Raw genomic sequence first — 18,385 nt, 5'->3', positions numbered from 1 at the left:
GTTCGTTACGTAAATAAGTACGTACTATATATATATATATATATATATATCAGAAGTAGATAATAGGAAACACATTATCTACTATTCACAAAATAATAAAATAATTTTAATATTCACATAATATAATCAGGAGTAAGATAATATAGGTCCTAATATAGATACTATATTATCTTACTCCTGATATAATCACATCATCCCTATTTAATTATCTACTTCTCTATTTAATTACTATTCTATAGTAATTATATTAGTATTCTATAGTAATTACTATTAATTACTATTCTACTCTACTATTTAATTATCTACTTAATTATCTACTTCTGATATATATCAATGAGAACTGACACGAATATACTCCCGCAGCGGGAACTCTCTGTGAGTGGAAGGCGAGCAGTGAGCGAGGGCCGGACCTGTACGACACGTTCGAGGCGTACAAGTCCGCCAGCCTGCAGCAGGCGTGTACGCAGCCGAAACGCAGCGGCCTCTTCAAGTTCGCCCCGACCAATGACACACCGAACACGATCTACTATCAGGTACGCGCGGGTTTGTCAGCTTAGATGGTTCACAACAATTCCGTGATTCGCTGCATGAGTCGCACGCCGCCGTATTCGATCAGCCTGCGAATCCACCTCGCAAGCAGGTTCAGAAAATTGTGATCCAGATCATACGGATCAATGATCCTGCGCGCTTTGTTTGGGTTGATCAGTGGTGCGGATCGGAAATTCCTGAACTTGCTTGCGAGGTGGATTCGCAGGGTGATCGAATATGGCGGCGTGTGACCCAGCCAATCACAGCTTGCTGCGAACCATGATAGGTCACAGCGAAACAACGAACTGTTGAACCGTTGGAAGTGAGTTTGCCTTTGTTTGGGGGAGATCAGAATCAGACGGATTCGGTCCAAACAAACGCGCCACCATACTTCGTTTGTCGTCTTCACTCGACACGCCACGGCGCCACTGTTCTTGTCGGCTTAGCTGAATCAAAATTCGATGTGGACGTTCTGTGGGTGAACGCGCTGAAACCACGCGTTAGCTGTACATATACGCGCGTATATGCGATGGTGCGCAGTACTAATGGCTGCGATTATACGTCGCATATACCCTAGCTACAGATTTAGAGATTCTAGGTATATGCCTAGCTTTAGTGGAATTATACTCGTGTACAAGGATACAAGTTCACTATTATTTTGTATTATATATTTATATACAATTGTTGTTATGTATTATAATAATAATAATAATATTATTATTATTATTACTGCTATATTTAATATTTTGTTGTTGTTTGTATTGCTGTTATATCAGTGATCGAGAGACAATGCTGAGAGCAGGTAGATTGGTTCCATAAGTCTCTGTTGGCCATCTTTGTGGCCTTTTTGTTGGGTATTGAGTGTGGAGCGCAGCCACAGGGACGTCTGGAGTCAGTCTAATGGTGTGGCGGAAAATCGCCGAGTGTCGTCGAAGTCTAAACCAGTTCATCTTCTTCATTGCAGTGCTACCAACACAGGTTCCTCGGATGGAAGATCAGAGTCGTCAGCGACTGGGACGAGGTCGACGGAGGTGCCGGCGTCGCCTTTCAAATGTCGGCAGCCTTGACCTTGTGCATCGCTGCAGTGACGCTGTCGCTGGTATCGTCATCGTCATCATGAGGTAGATCATCATCCGAGCGATAATTCCCTTCAAAACCTGCCTTCGTAGCAAATCAGTAAAACGTAACCCACCAATTTGGGGGGGGGGGGGAGGGAGGGGTGATTTAACCACTAATCTTTTCATGTGCAGTGTTATATATTGTAATGTAGAATATTTTCATGTGAAGTGTTATATTGTAATGTCGAATAATTATTTTCGCGCTAAATGTGTCAACGTGTTTAGAACTCTAGCTGCTATAAGCGGCACCGCGTCACCTGATGCCTTGATGACTTGCATGCTTTAACCGCAAATGTGTCGCTAACGGTTGACATTTAGTCGTCGATATTTTTGGCTATGGTAATTAGAGACATTTAATTATGGTAATGAAGCCGACCAAAGAACAATCGTGACGTAAGAACGCGACGTGAGGTGTTGCAGAGCGGCAACACGCACAGCGTGTATATATATATATATATATATATATATATGTATATATATATATAGTATGTATGTATGTATATATGTGTATGTATATATGTGTATGTATGTATGTATGTATTGTGTGTGTGTGTGTGTGTGTGTGTGTGTGTGTGTGCGTGCGTGCGTGCGTGCGTGCGTGCGTGCGTGCGTGCGTGCGTGCGTGCGTGCGTGCGTGCGTGCGTGCGTGCGTGCGTGCGTGCGTGCGTGCGTGCGTGCGTGCGTGCGTGCATGCATGCATGCATGCATGCATGCATGCATGTATGTATGTATGTATGTATGTATGTATGTATGTATGTATGTATGTATGTATATGTATGATGTAGGTATGTATTTATGTATGTATGTATGTTAATGAAAGGCTCCGTCAGTTTGGATCCAAATAACGCCAAATTCACAGAAGAGATCGATGAATACACGGGACGGGTTCTAAACTATACTCGGTTGAAACCCGTAAAAAAGGCTTAAAAAAGACAAAAACAAAACAAAAAAGGTAAACATTTGCCTGAAAATAGGGGACGCTATATTTTTGCTAGAACCAGAGCACGTATATCATATGATATATGTGCTCTGCTAGAACTATGTGTGTGATGTGTGCGTTACATGGCATATACATGTCCGTTACATACTGAATAAAAAATAATCTTGATGCAATAATATATACATATAATTTAGAGAGCAAATCCCTACCACTCCAGACGCGGATTTAGGCCGGTTTGCACCGGTTTCCAGAAACCGGTCACAGGCTGGGTATCTTCAGAATTGACCCTCAAAATTCACCAGAATGCACCAAATAGGTCTATAGCCTCATTTTTTTTTTAATTCCAGGGGTGGCATGCCCCCGGACCCCCCTAGCTGTGACTAGAACTATGGAAACTGGTCACCCAAACCCTCTGGATCCGCCCCAGCACTCACGTCAATAATTACATGGTGCCTATTTTATAACAAATATCTCTGTAAATGACGGGTGACATCTGCTCGAGGACGCCCAGTATCTTCGAATATATATATATATATATATATATATATATAATTTATACGTTTAAAATGATTAGAGAGAACTCTTGTCGCAACTGCTTGACATGAAGCAACCAGTGTGAACGTGACATTTTATTCGACATTATTTCTATTACCAGTTGGATAGGTTTTCGGTCTTGCTAATTCAGAGGATTATACTTAATGACGCCTGGAAATACGTACGATGAATAACGCAATGGAATATGCTCGGAATAATGAAAACAACATTGAGATAGAACAGACAAAGTTATTTTTCAATGTATAATCATATTTTTCAAATAATATATACATTTAACGCAAAAAAACAACAAGAAAATAAGGGCAAGATTGATGTACGTACGCAATACGACGAGTAATTGTAGAAACTTTACAGCCAGCTTTGAGAAGTCACATGCAGTCAGTATCGTATGCAGTTTGTCGTTGGCGCATTGGGTGACGACTTACGTACGTCCGTCGTGTCTGATATACTGTGCACGAGACACTTCACTGAGGGACGGCTGTGCGGATTCTTGTTCCAACAGCCGGAAACGAGTGCATTATAAGAGACCTCTGAAGAATCGGCGGTGACGATGGGGCATGTATGCATAGATGCATGCGTTATTGCATTTATTGATAGATGGGTGGATGGGTAGATTGATGGACAGGCGAACAGACGAAGAGCGGATAGACGAACGAACTACTGGATTATTATATACCCTTATTGTTCTTGAGTGCAAAAAATACAGCACCTACTGTTTTCTAGAATGCGCGCAGTTAGGATATGTATTTAAGCCGCTATATGGAGGAGCATGACGCGTACTAATGTTTACTTTCAACGTGATACACCCAAAGGCCTCTGTTATTAAATAAGTCATCATGAAGCCGTATTTAATAATAATTTTACCATGCTGCGCTGGCCAACCTATCGTTGGTTAATAATATTATTTCCGTTAGACATATTATCGACGAGAACGTACAGATGAAAGGGAGAAACTGAATGCCTTGAAGCGGTCTGAGCGCTTGCGTGGTTTCTCATACGCGACTCGGCTATCTGCGTCAGCAACGCGCACGAAGCGGAAATGTCACGTCGAGATTTCGCAGACATTCGTGCCCGCGGGAAACGTGCAGCACATAAATAGTGTCTCCCGGTTGTTAATCGTGCTCATTAGCGTGTTGTCGCTCCTGGCACCAACTCTGCTTGCTGCGCGTAAATCGCGCATGCGCGTGATGAGATGGGGGGGGGATGCAGGAGGACTGGGTGAAACCATGACGAGACGCTTACATTGAATAGACAACGCTGAATAATTGGATTCTAAAAAATGTCCAGCTAAACCTGCCGGTAGATATAATCAACCGATCAAATCGAATGGCGAGTTTCTTGATATAATATCTTTAGCTGTCGCATGACATATTTCGCTATTTCTTTACACGAAAGGGGTGCCTATTTTATTCTTTCGACAAAAGCGTGATGAGTACGCAAAGCGTTCTTACGAATATATCGTTGTATTCTGTAAATATAAATATTTATATCATATTATATAAGATCAAATATATTATATAATATAATATTGATGTCTAAAAATCGAAACTATCACTAAAGCTTCAAGCAACGTTTCATCAAGTACATACGAGAAGAGCGCAAAAACACGTGAAAAATAAACATTATACCACATATGCGACAACACGACTTTATTAAATTATCTATGTTACTAACGCATTTATATTTTGTCGTCGACACCTAAATGCTGGTATATATTGATAACAGCTATGACCTTATAGTTAGCCTTTATCGGGTTGCAACATGTGCGCGACTATACAGTATAATTACACAATAAAAGCTACAATAGCTAGAGCAATTAAGGTGAAAGATAACGTCAGATTCGTTGACGTAGTTCATCCGTCAACGTTTAAAAAGCCAATATTACTATGATGAATTATCACGGCTCAGCAGTAGACAGCAGCTAGACGCGCGGTGGATAATAATAATTAGTCTCTATTCGACCTGAGACTTTTCAATCAAGGTATATACCAATGTTCGACAGGCTAGAGTGACCTGTGTACCGCGGCTACGTTGTATTCCGACAGTACCACGCCTGCCAACGCGGGCAAAATTTTGGGCGTGCCGCATAAACGAATTGATGTTGAGTATCGGTATTGCGATATAGCTGTTTACAAAACGGGCTGAATATTACTAGTGTACACGTTTTTTTCCCGATTATTTTGCGGAAACCTCCTTGTATGTTACAACGCCCACAATACATTTACTTGCAACAGTGCAATAATTAGCACGAATGAGATCTACGTTTCGAATATGCCTGTGTAATGTAACCTCTCCCAGTAATTACATGAAGAAACTGCTCCATATAAATAAGGCGTCCAATGCGCAGGCGTAAAATTAATTAATGAAATATAATATATAACAGTACAGCGTGTTTTCACGTCATTAAAAGTACAGAATCAGACATTCGTTTTCAAGCAATGTCTGGATGTAGCGGCCATGAGCCATGCTAATGAATCCTTGTGCATTGACTGGCGAATCCTTCCTACCTCTGACAACACCGCGGTCATTTCTCCGTTGAGAATTCAACGCGCCCCAAAAGTTATCGTTGCTCTGGCTCAGGCATCCCAACATAGCTCTGGGAAGATTGGCTTAGGTGGGTTGTTTCTGATCGAACACTAGCGAGCTCCTCGTTTGTATTGTGAGCAGGGTGCACTTGCACGCGGCTGCTCCCCAGGCTTAGGTTTCCAAAGGACAAAACGCTCCTGCCAAGACATACGAACATATCAATGCTAGACAGATGCTATATAGAAGATCTTTACCCAATAGAAATGTAGCACGGGAGATTATCGATATATGAGAGAGTGCCCGCGAGAGAAAAATGCTCTGTATATATAGGGATTCCAAATACGTTAATAAAGACGTATATATTGTATGAATGCGCGTGTATGGGTGCGATAAAGGCGCATGCCCTGCAGCTATTTAATTAACGCTCGTCGCTCGGAACGAGCTGTGTATGTTTACTAGCACGAGAATCTTATTACCTGTTGACATCGCCTGGAAGATCCAAAACAATATGGCGGTTGCACTCGGCTAGCATATGGTAAAGTCGTGAGAATCGCCAAATGCAGTAGGCAAATGAGACGAGGTACAAAGAAAGGGTGATAATTCCAAAACCCATCATAGCTATAAAACAAAAAATATGGATTGTTATAGTACAGTTCCGTTCCCGAGTAAAAGATGCTCTACAATAAAAAAATATGTCAATTAAAGAATTTTAATTAAGTCGCTATTAGAATTACAAAGATTACGCAAATGGCTGCCCCACGTAGGTAACACTTACCACACAATAAGCAACATGAGAGAAAGCATATTTTAGCTAAATACCCACGATGTGGCTCCCGTTAAACCCGTGGATAATTTTGTTATAAAAACATATCGATCTCAAAATTACGATTCTACTAATTAATTTCTACAACGCACCAAGTACTTTCCACATTGAGTAAGCGTCTCTCAAGAAGCTTTTGACCTGGACGGCGCTGTATCCGAGGATATAACAGATAAGTGGAGTACAAAAGCAAAGAATACCGACGAGCAGGCAGATGTAAGGCCCGAACACTCCCGGGTTAGTCGCAGGCCTCTTCCACTGAAATACAGCAAAAGAAACGAATGAGGACTGTAGCAAATCATGGTTATAGTCACTCTGTAATATTCTACAGTATGCAATACTGAGCAGCGTGAAAAATATACGCGTACCTTGTAAATTGGTTTTACTTCCACTCGTATGCTGTAGAGATACTGGCATAGTTCGCATTCGTACGAGTCTGATATAGTGAGCCACTCTTCCAAACAGGATCGGTGAACCCAGGCTGCCGTTCCGCGGCAGAAACACGGCCGTATTAAAGTATCGCCAGTCTCTCCATCGAGACAGATCCGACATATACGGTCATCGGCAGCCATTCCGGTCCAGTCGAGCTCGGAGGTCTTCCTCGACACGTTATCGTCGAAGCAGACGCACTTCTGGTCCGTATTTGTCGTGGTAAACGATGCGGATCGAGTCGTCTTGCGCTGAGCATCGGAGTACTTTCTCAATAGTGCGTTTCTTTTTGGCTCCCGCTCGGTCCACAACTCAGGAAGGACGAACCGTGACACGGAACCGTAGCCGTACACATCGCCCTCCGTTCCGGAAACCGGAACAGGCTTGTCGACCTCAACGATGCAAGTGCCGTCGTCCAAGGACACGTCTCCCACGAGGTGGCAAAGGAGATTGTTGTCCTCGTTGCTCGCCGTAACTATTTTGGCAGGCCCTTCGTCGAGCGGCACGAAGAGTTTACTGCGGCGTAAATCGTTCGCATCAGAAGAGAGCCTGCCATCTTCCTCTTCGCGGTCGACTTCGACTGCAAGTAATGTGGGCTCGCCGTGCGTCCTCGTAGATTCTACATCTGCGTTAACTTTCGGGGTAGCTGCCTGTTCGTGGCCGGCGGAAACGCCACGCTGCCTCACGAGGCGTGACGAACGAGGGAAATCGTTGCCGTGATGCGATACTGCTTTTGGCGGTTCGGGCAGAGAAGGTTCCGCAGCCGCAAGTTGGTCGCAGGGCAACACGTCAATGGCCGCGGGGACCTGCTCATTTTCGCTCTTGCACTTTTCCCATGCGACAAACGAAGGCGCTTTCGCGACCTCAATGCCTCTGTTCTCGCTATCTGCACGCGGTGCTGACGAGGTCAAAGAGGGCGACCACAAGGGGCACGTCTTCTCGCTGCTCTCGCCGCCACCGCCCAGATTCCGAGAGCGATGTCTTCGCGAGCCATATTCGTTTAGTGTCTCTTGCAGAAGACCCGTTCTACGCATCTCGTCGCCTCCACCCAGCTCTTGAAAGTGACTCTTCAATTTCAGCGGTAGGCTAGATGCACGCCGTTTTCCGCGCATTGCGAACGGTTTAACGTGAAACTCTGCCAAACATTTGTTATTGCACGACGTGGGGTTGGGACTTGCCGATTCGTCAGTCACCCAGCGTCGCGCCGTCAGCTGCTCTCTACTACGAGCACACGGGACGTTGCTCATTTCTGAACCAGACGACGATTCCTCCGCAGTTCTTCGCGTAGGGTTGAGTTCGGTTACATTGTCTGTCGCTATTTCTTTGCCGTCATTATAGGTGTCTTCCTCTTGTAGGGCAATACTGCTCGTCTCCGTCGTAAATACGTTCGGTGATCTTCTCGGATTGTTGCCACTTATAATCCCTCCTTCGTCTACGCTAAGAAATTCTCTCACTGACGACAGAAGCGTTACCTGACAAAAAGTTGAACACTGAATTCTGCTTCACGTATCTAACACATTTCAACGTGGAACTAATCATTCAAGGATGCGCTGCAATATCCTCAACTTACCACTCGAGCCATCTTGGTCTTCATGCTGATGTGCTACCTCCGATGACGAAGCCAGGCTGATCGATCAACACAAGAGGCACGGTGCGCCGCCTTTTATATTACCGCGTGACGTATAGTTATTGACCGCAATTCGAATAACCAATTCGCGTTCTCCAGAAGCGGACACTATATTATAATGAACATGATACCGTGAAGTAATGAATGAATTGCGTGAGAGAGAGAGAGAGAGAGACACTAAATACGTAATACTAAAATAAGTTTCGTAAGAGGTTTATTATACATGACAATCGAAACCACAACAATAACAGCACAAATAACAGCGGGACATCTACCGACACGAAACCCCAAATGCTAAAATATCCGTACCGTACCAGTGAAACCACCAGGGTACCGTGTTGAGAGACATGCCAAAACACAATACAGACAGGAGACGAATACATTGACACATTAAACCAATATCTTGCATATGTCCGTATCAGTAAAACCATATTTGGTACACTACAGCAGCAAACTGCATACTATTTAAACGCGAGCTGTACAAGTGTAAAATTATTTGCCTATATACATGGTGCGTCAGGAACACATGATTTAATTTTGTTCATGTTTCGTAAAAGGTTCATTATACATGACAATCGAAACAACAATAACAACGGCGGGACATCTACCGACACGAAACCCCAAATGCTTTAAAAATATCCGTACCGTACCAGTGAAACCACAGGGCATCGTGTTGAGAGACATGCCAGAAAACATACAAGAGAACATATATGTCACACGAAATCACAATGACATGAAATTTAAAAAAATAAAAAACGCGCGCTTAATTCATACTGCAAAATGCTAATGTAGATGTTAATTTCGTAATGTCCGTACCAGTAAAACCATATTTGTTACACCACAGTAGCAATCTGCATACAATTTAAACGCGAGATGTAGTCAGGGACGCACGAGATTAAACCGACCGGTGTACCAGTAAAAGCAGGTCACTGACGAACGCACTCGGTTTCGCCGTTTAACCACCAAAGCCGTACAGTGTACGTCCCTGACGTTTGAGAGCGTAGACAACGTCCATAGCGGTGACGGTCTTCCTCTTGGCGTGCTCGGTGTAGGTGACGGCATCACGGATCACGTTCTCAAGAAACACCTGCAATAAATTACACGCATTATATATTTCATACTATGCAATAAATTGCATTACATATATATCCGATATGCGCCATGTACGTCAGAACGAAACGCACGTATTAATAATATTGCACGATAATGTAAAACCAGCTTTAATATTCTTACCTTTAACACACCACGAGTTTCTTCATAGATGAGGCCAGAGATACGCTTCACACCACCTCGGCGAGCAAGACGGCGGATGGCAGGCTTCGTGATGCCTTGGATGTTATCGCGGAGTACCTTGCGATGACGCTTAGCGCCTCCTTTACCCAGACCCTTGCCTCCCTTACCTCGACCTGACATCGCTGCGGCTTACGCGAGTTGAGAAAGCTGGAAAATATGTAAATGCCAGAAAGTTTCTTTAAAGCATCGCAATTGCTTACGACGCATATTCAACGGATGGGGGCTATAATATACAAACTCGCAAATCTCTGACAGCGCGTCCCTGGCCAAGTAGGCCTACGTTAAAATTACAACCAGAATCATTTATAAGTTTTACCAACTATAGGATATACTAGTTACAGTGGTGTCGATTTTCGATCAGCAAGGTATAGTGTCATAAAAATGTAATAAATATACGACTAGTATTCGTATTAACGAGGTCATACATGATGTCTCGGTAATGTAAATCCACGCTTAGCAGCTCAAATAGCTAAATAATGTTTAAAAAAGAAAATATACGAAAGCGATCTTACCTGCACAGTACACTCCACGCTCCCAAACTCGGTGAATGACTACACGACTTGCAGTAGCTCGTTATAATTGAGAAGCGCCTACGCGCTAGAACACACCTTATAGAAATGGTTTCAGTTCACCAGTCTAGTTTTACACACAGCTGGCTTCAATCAGTGAAGCTAAAATTTAACATAATTGACGCAACTTCGCATTTCGAGCGGAGGATCAGTGATAGGTGGTGTATGTAATAACACACTTTGTGGCTTTGACCCCGAGTACTGTACTGTATTGTGATGCGTTTATAGATTGAACCCCCGAAATTGTCGAGTTGCGCAAACACCAAAAGCAAAGTTGGTCAGCTAGCAGACCTTTTATCAAATAAACTAGAACTATGTTAGTGCTAACCGAACTGCTTTACTAGAAATGTGAATTACTGTCACTCAAATATAATAACGTCAATATTTAGGTTATACATGCTTATTATTTATATATACCGTGCTTATTTTTATGTACATATGCAATAGAAAACATACTGCTAATAAGCAAATGTATTACTTCTGCTCTTGATCTACATCAATAATCGCCTATCTGCTTCTAACTTTGCTACAAGACTGTTCGCGGGTGACAGCAATCTAAGGAAACCAAGAAAAAGTTCACCAACTATATGGTTCATCACCTAGTTATTTTGTAATGTGTAGGAGTAGTCGAATGGATAACTCACTTGTCATTTCACACTTAATTACTCCTATTTACTTCTTATTTTCTATATTCATCAGCTTTGTCAATTAGTTTGTTTAACCGATATAACTCTTTTCAATCACAAAATCTGATTTCCATAAGCGTAATTAAATGAAGTGATTGAATTGATGTAATTTGTATTAGATCATTTGTAAATCCTAGCTGTCATGATCTAATACGTGTAGGAAACATAATGTACAAAATAATTATAAAACATAATAATAAGTAAAAATAATAATGATTATAAGAAGTTTCAATATCTAGCATATTTAAGCCAATACCATAGTACGTAGTTTGTTCTTAGCTTTCTAAATTGCGAATAATTATATATATATATATATATATATATATATATTCCAGTGGTTGTTTATGAACTCGTGTGTCGAGAGTGCTCAATACTACCATGAGTAGAGCAAATATAGGCCTAGATAAAGTTATACGGACACGGTAGTAATTTTGACTCTGTTTATTGCATACAGAACTGTTTCGCGTGGAGCGAAAGCTCCACACTCATCAGTGCCTAATACAGATCGGCCTACACTCGGAACTGAAATCGGAGTTTCGGTTCAACATATCCACATTTTCCACATATACAGTGCCTAATATAACATTTGTTACAGAATATATATAGTTATATACAGTATATATACAGTGCCTAATATAACATTTTCCACATATACAGTTGCCTAACATTTTCCACTATACAGTACTCGCGTGCGGGTGCCTCCCGATCGATCGGGAGCGGGTCGTATAGTGTGCGGGGGCACGCGAGTTTTTAAACCGTAGGATGGCGACGCCAGATTGATGAATCACGCGTCTCTGATGGGTACGTGCGAAGTAATAATGCCTGTCACGTCAGCGTTAGAAACGCGGTTCAGCGGGTTAAGGTAATATCACAGGCCCGTAGCCAGGGGGGGTTCGGGGGGGGTTTTCGAACGAACCCCCCCCCCGAGCCCCCAAGCAGAATTTTTTTTTTAAATTTGCAAGAATTTCACCTCAGGTCGCTCCTATTTAGTGTAATATTGCAAAATCTCCATCGTGCGGGTGGTGAACAGTGAACACCCCCCTCCCACACCCTCCCCCGGCTTGTCGCTTGGCTCCCTCGCCTGGTCGCTTCGCGCCGAGCAGGGCGTGTACAGGGGGGGTCCAGGGGTCGGACCCCCCTTGCTCGCGCAGAAACGCATCTGAGGGGCGTCTATTTTAAAAATTTTCTTGGGGAGGGCCCCCCCAGACCCCCTTCGCGTGCTCGCAACTTTGGATTAGGTTAGACCCCCCCCCTGTACAAAATCTGTACACGCCCCTGCCGAGCAAATTGCAACATTGAAAAACGAACCCCCCCAATATAAAGCTGGCTACGGGCCTGATATCACACATCAAAAACCTAAAACCTAACCATAAACCTAACTCTAACTCTAACCCTAACACTAACACTAAATATCTATATATCGGATATCTTTATATAGGGGTGTCATCCACAAAAATTAATCTATGGTGTGGGGACAGATATATGGGGTTTAAAAACTCGCCACCCGCACACTGTCCGACTCAAAGTTGGCGCAAACCATGGCACTCTCGTGGCGTTCCAAGCGGATTTAGCGTGTACTAAGGGTCGGGAGTGTTTTCCCGCTATTTTTACCGACTGCGGTTCCCATGGCGCTGCTCTGTGATTGGTCAATTTTCTTCAGCGCTTGCGTCGGGTCGGATGGCCACGCACACTCTCCGAGTCGCGTCGTAAGCCCTCGCACACTATCCGCTCCCGATTCAAAATTCGAATGAAAAAAAAAAACTCGAAATTTCGTTGGGGATTTTTTTTTAAAAATTGGTGCAGTCTGAGAGCATCTGAGCAGTAATTTTGATGTCTAGAATGCAAAAATTTTCAGTATCAGATCCGGTCCCCGGACGCCTTGCGGACCCCTCTTGTGCCATCTAGGTTTTATAACGATATTTACATTTATAAGTAATCTTTATCAGAAAAAACTAGCGCTAAACAAGATTTTTTATGGAGACAAATATAGAGAAGTGTGTGGTGTGTGTGTGTGTGTGTGTGTGTGTGTGTTGTGTGTGGTGTGTGTGTGTGTGTGTGTGTGTGTGTGTGCGCGCGCGCGCGCGCGCGCGTCGCGTGCGTGCGTGTGTGTGTATACCTTTTTCCCTTTTTGTTTAGTAAAAAGGGGGGTCCGGACCCCTCGACCCCCCTCTCGGATCCGCCCCTGCCACACACACACACACACAACACACACACACACAACACACACCACACACACACCACACAGCACACACACACACACACACACACACACACTATATATATATATATATATCGTTTTTCCAACATGAGTGGACTATGTAGAATGGAATAATACACCCATCCTAATTCTTTTCGGCAAAATCTCCGTTACAAGTGATTTAGGCCAACGTGCACATGTGCCTAGCTTTGAGATTTCATATATAACGTTACCATTCAATTTTTTAATTGTTAGATTCACCTCAGGTAGACACATTAAAATATGCACCTACCGGTAGAAATAATTGGGTAGCACAATTAAAAATGGGGTAGCACAAAGACAATGAGTCACGAATTTATTGTTTTTATTCAAACAAAATTTTAGATATATCATACATAAAAGCGTCAGCTCATAACCGTAGCTTAAGAAAATTCATGGAGGGCAAAATTTCGTCATGTGATTGAGGAATGACGAAGAGGTATTTTACAGTTTCAAAAATAGACCACATGCATGTACGATAAGGTTAGGCTGAACGGATAATTTGTGTGTGTAATGTATACTACTATTATATTATTATAATTACTGTATGTACTGTAGGGTTATTGAAAGGTACAAGGAATGTTATATTTATAAATAAATAAATGAATAAATAAATAAATAAATAAATAAATAAATAAATAAATAAATAAATAAATAAATAATAAATAAATAAATAAAATTATGTATTGGTGTGGTGTGTGTGTGTGTGTGTGTGTGTGTGTGTGTGTGTGGTGTGTGTGTGGTGTGTGTATTGTGTGTGTATAGTGTGTGTTGTGTGTGTGTGTGTGTGTGTGTGTGTGTGTGTATGTGTGAGAGAGAGGAGAGAGAGAGAAAAGAGTATGCGTGTGTGGCGTGCGTTGCGTGGCCGTGCGTGCGTGCTTGCGTGCGTGCATGCGTGCATGGTGTGTGGTGTGTGTATGTATGGGTGTGTATGTTGTGTGTGTGTGTGTGTGTGTGTGTGTGTGTGTGTGTGTTATATGTGAGAGAGGAGAATATAGATAAGCAACAAATCTTATTCACGTGATGCAGTTATGAACATAAACCTACGTAAACAAGCGAACCGTGCGGCAGTTTGATTTTAGAATAACGGCTTTGCCTGCTTTCTCTACATGAGCATGTTGAACCGAAACTCCGATTTCAATTTGTTGATTTCGTGCAAAAGTATTGATTTTGTAGTCGGAACATTGCTGCTCGCTGCTGTACCGCGCAACGGTTACCCTGTTCTTCCAACGATTTTTACCGGGCGTGACCTACGATGGTCGTAACGACATGCCGTCGTCCTGGCGACACGCTGCTGCCGCCATCGATCCGCAACGAGGAACGTTTGCAGGCGTCGTTCACCGCCAGCAAACCCGGCGTTCTTTCCACGTTCATCGGCGCCGATCCGATCGCGTGAAAACGCGAAATCGATTTGCTTGGACCGCGGACATGTGCCGCACGGTGGGCCGTCGGTAAATATACGTTGACGTCAGTGCAGTTTGCATCCGTTCATACGCACGTCGTGTTTGCGTACAGACTTGCCAACTAAATTGCGATCATCGTACGTCTTCCGCGGAGAAGGCGAGTGGGTATTCATCGTCTCTGCGCTGTGTGTCAGTGGCTCCATACCCATCATATGGTCCAGCATCTCGCACAACGGAATTAAAATCACGCGATTATTCCGTTATACAGTAAACGGCGACTACGTCGCAACATACTTCACTAACTTTCTGGTCACAAAAGGGGAAAATAAAGCAACGATAGATAAGAGCGTATCCAGACATTCTGGAATGGAGGATTCGGTGAATGTAGAGTGAAAGGGGCATCCGCACATTTTTTTCTCTAAAAATGCAATTGCCGCAAATGCAATGGATTCTGAGCTATAGATTTTTCTAATTCAGTTCTCTATTCTATTTCACGTGGGAATAGTTTTCACCACTACTGGAAATCAGGGAATTGTAATTATTAGTGGAGGTTCTGCCATCGTTGGTTCACACCATACCACCACCGTCACCGCCCACTACTAACACAGCGTACTATTACACTACAACTACCTCTACAATACCACTAACATACCACTACCACTACATTACGCATTATCCACTACCACTCCATTTACACTGTACACTAACACTACCACTACCACTACCATTACCATTATCACTACCACTACATTACCACTACCGCTAACACTACCACTACCACTACCAAAACCACTACCAAAACCACTACGACTATACGATTATACGACTACGACTACCATTACCACTAGCACTAGCTAGCACTAGCACTACCACTACCACAACCACTACCACTACCACTACCACTACCACTACCACTACCACTACCACTACCACTACCACTACCACTACCACTACCACTACCGCTACCACTGCACTACCACTGCACTACCATTACAAGTACCACTACCACTACCACTATCACTACCACTATCACTACCAATATCACTATATCTTTACCACTACCACATCAATACACAGTGTGTTAGGATTCAGCCGAATGTGCCAAACGTTGAATAAAATACGAGGGCAAATCGTGTGAAAAACTTACATCGTCTATCGTATTATTTTCGTGGTCACGTCTCGGCATATGTGATATCGGTAATGTTAGCCGTTCTCTTTTATCCTCGTCCAGGCATCCTTGGTCTAGCGTATACTCTTTCATCATGTGGAGAAAAACGCAATGCAATAATGAAGTCTGTATGAAACTAAGGCTACTTAAAATACTGTCGAGAAAAAACACGAGTACCGTACGTCAGTGTTGATAGGTAGTATCACGCGTTCGTGTATAATCACGTAATTCTTACACGTATAACAAATATAACTAACTATACCTTGCATGTGTTGTAGTGGTTGGTTGCAGTCCGTGATCAGGCACACACTGCCGGAGTCAATCCAATTAGCTGCCATCGTAGCTTTAAAAGGGCAACTCTTTTGGCAATTCTGGTCGTAGGATGTGCTGTAGTAGCCATGGAAGATCATAAAGTTTAGCACCAGTTGGCTGCAGATAAACATCGACATATTGTTATTCAGGTATTTCGTGACCTTTCGCAGCGTTATCATATTCAAGCGCTGGCTTTCCAGGTGCTTGCTGTGCCGTTGTATCCTATTACGAACTGGTATGGTTCAGCACTCTTATAAACTGGGTACCACTTCCGCAATATATTTTAATGGTGTCTCCATTGTCTCCAATGCCGCACGCTATTCAACGTCAAACACACGCGTAATATGCGTTTATAGAATTTCTCTTGAAATATCCTCGCATACACTAACGACTTTCCACATTATACGTAGTTCATCCAGAGATTTAGAAACGCGGGTAAACGTAAGCGCCACTACAATACGACTGTAAATATTTATGGAGCGTTGTGGATTTCGTTTTGGAGATTGTGTAGCAACACGCACACACAAATGTGCGCGCGAATGTACGTGCGTGCGCCGTATGCTACAGCTTATGACCTTACTTAGTTAGCCTTGTATCCGGTTGCAACATTGCCGCGATTAAGGCCAGGCTATAATTACAAGCAATAAAACTACCAATAGCTAGAGTATAAGGTGACGATAACGTCAGATTCGTTGACGCCCGCCCCGGTCGCATGGGGTAGTTCCCCATTCCGGTCAGACGTTTAAAAAAGGCCAAAAGTATTACTATGAATGAATTATCAACGGCTGCAGCCAGTAGAGCAGCAAGCTAGACGTCGCGTGGAATAAAAATAATTAGTCCTATGGCGAACCTGAGACTTTCAATCAAGGTATAATACCGGCGCCCAATGTTCGACAGGCACCTTAAGAGTGACTGTTGTATCGGCGCTTACCGTTGTTATTCCGACAGTACCAACGTCCTGCCAACGCGGCGCAAAATTTTTGGCGTGCCGACATGTAAACGAATTGATGTTGAGTATCGTAGCGATATAGCTGTTTTACAAACGGGCTGAATATTACTAGTGTACAGCGTTTTTCGGCGATTCGATTTTTCGAAACCTCCTGTGCTATGGTTAGCAGCGACGCCCGGGGGCAAATACATTTAATTGCACAGTGCAATAATCTAGCACGTAAATGAGATCTAACGTTGCGAATATGGCCTGTGTAATGTAACCTCTCAATTTAATTACAATGAAGAAACTGCTCCCATATAAATAAGGCGTCCAATGCGCAAGGCGTAAATTAACATTAAATGAAATATAATATAAACAAGTACAGCGTGTTTTCACGGTGCATTACAAAGTACACGAATCAGGACATTCGTTTTGCCAAACAGCAATGTCTGGATGTTAGGCGGCATGACCATGCTAATCGAATCCTTGTGCATGACTGGCGAATCCTTCTAACTCTGACAACACCGGGCGGTCATTCTTGCTCCCCGTTGAAGAATTCACGCGCGCCCTCAAAAGTTAGCGTTGCGCTGGCTCAGCAACCGCAACAGCTCTGCTCTGAGTGCAACGATTGCTTAGTGGGTTGTTTCTGATCGAACACTAGCCGACGCTCGCTCGTTGTATTTGAGCCAGGGTGCACTTGCACGCGCCCTGCTCTCCAGGCTTAGTTTCCAAAGGACAAAACCTCCTGCAAACATACGAAACAATATCCAAATGCTAACCAGATGCCTTTATACTAGAAATCTTTACCCATAGACAATTGTAGGCACGCCCAGATTAACTCGATATATGAGAGACGGCCGCCGATCGACGAATCAAATGCCTCTGTATATATAGGATTTCCAAATACGATTAATTAACAGACGTAATATTGTATTGAATGCGCGTGTATGGTGTCCGATAAACCGGCGCACTCCGCCCTGCAGGCTATTTAAACTTTAAGCCGCTCGTCGCTCGGAACGAGCCTGTGTTGTTTACAGCACATACGAAGAATCTTATATAACCTGTTGACATCAGCTGGAAGATCCAAAACACATAGGCCGTTGCACTCTCGGCTGAGACTATGGTAAAGTTCGTGGCAGAATCGCCAATGCAGTAGGCAATGAGAGCGAGGTACAAAGAAAGCGTGATAATTTCCAAAACCCATCATGTATCAAAAAAATATTTTATAGGAGTCGTACCGCAGT

General features: G+C 43.2%; 2 protein-coding genes across 2 annotated transcripts; both read right to left on the bottom strand.

Moving 5' to 3' along the window:
* Positions 1-4,812: 4,812 nt before the first annotated feature.
* Positions 4,813-8,498, bottom strand: LOC106821257. The gene is made up of 5 exons (XM_014825980.1): positions 8,487-8,498; positions 6,856-8,388; positions 6,583-6,745; positions 6,144-6,285; positions 4,813-5,864 (listed from the first exon to the last, which is right to left on the bottom strand). Exons 1-5 carry the CDS (start codon positions 8,496-8,498, stop codon positions 5,702-5,704), a joined length of 2,013 nt encoding a protein of 670 aa, XP_014681466.1. The 3' UTR covers positions 4,813-5,701.
* A 242-nt stretch (positions 8,499-8,740) lies between these two features.
* Positions 8,741-10,439, bottom strand: LOC106821263 (histone H4). Its single transcript, XM_014825997.1, has 3 exons — positions 10,349-10,439; positions 9,777-9,983; positions 8,741-9,630 (listed from the first exon to the last, which is right to left on the bottom strand). Exons 2-3 carry the CDS (start codon positions 9,954-9,956, stop codon positions 9,499-9,501), a joined length of 312 nt encoding a protein of 103 aa, XP_014681483.1. The 5' UTR covers positions 9,957-9,983; positions 10,349-10,439; the 3' UTR covers positions 8,741-9,498.
* Between the last annotated feature and the right edge of the window lie 7,946 nt (positions 10,440-18,385).

The sequence above is a fragment of the Priapulus caudatus genome, unplaced genomic scaffold, assembly GCF_000485595.1.
Source record: "Priapulus caudatus unplaced genomic scaffold, Priapulus_caudatus-5.0.1 Scaffold66, whole genome shotgun sequence".
NCBI lineage: Eukaryota > Metazoa > Priapulida > Priapulimorpha > Priapulimorphida > Priapulidae > Priapulus > Priapulus caudatus.
The sequence above is the reverse complement of the archived record's forward strand: the minus strand, read 5'-3'. Positions and strand labels throughout refer to the sequence as shown.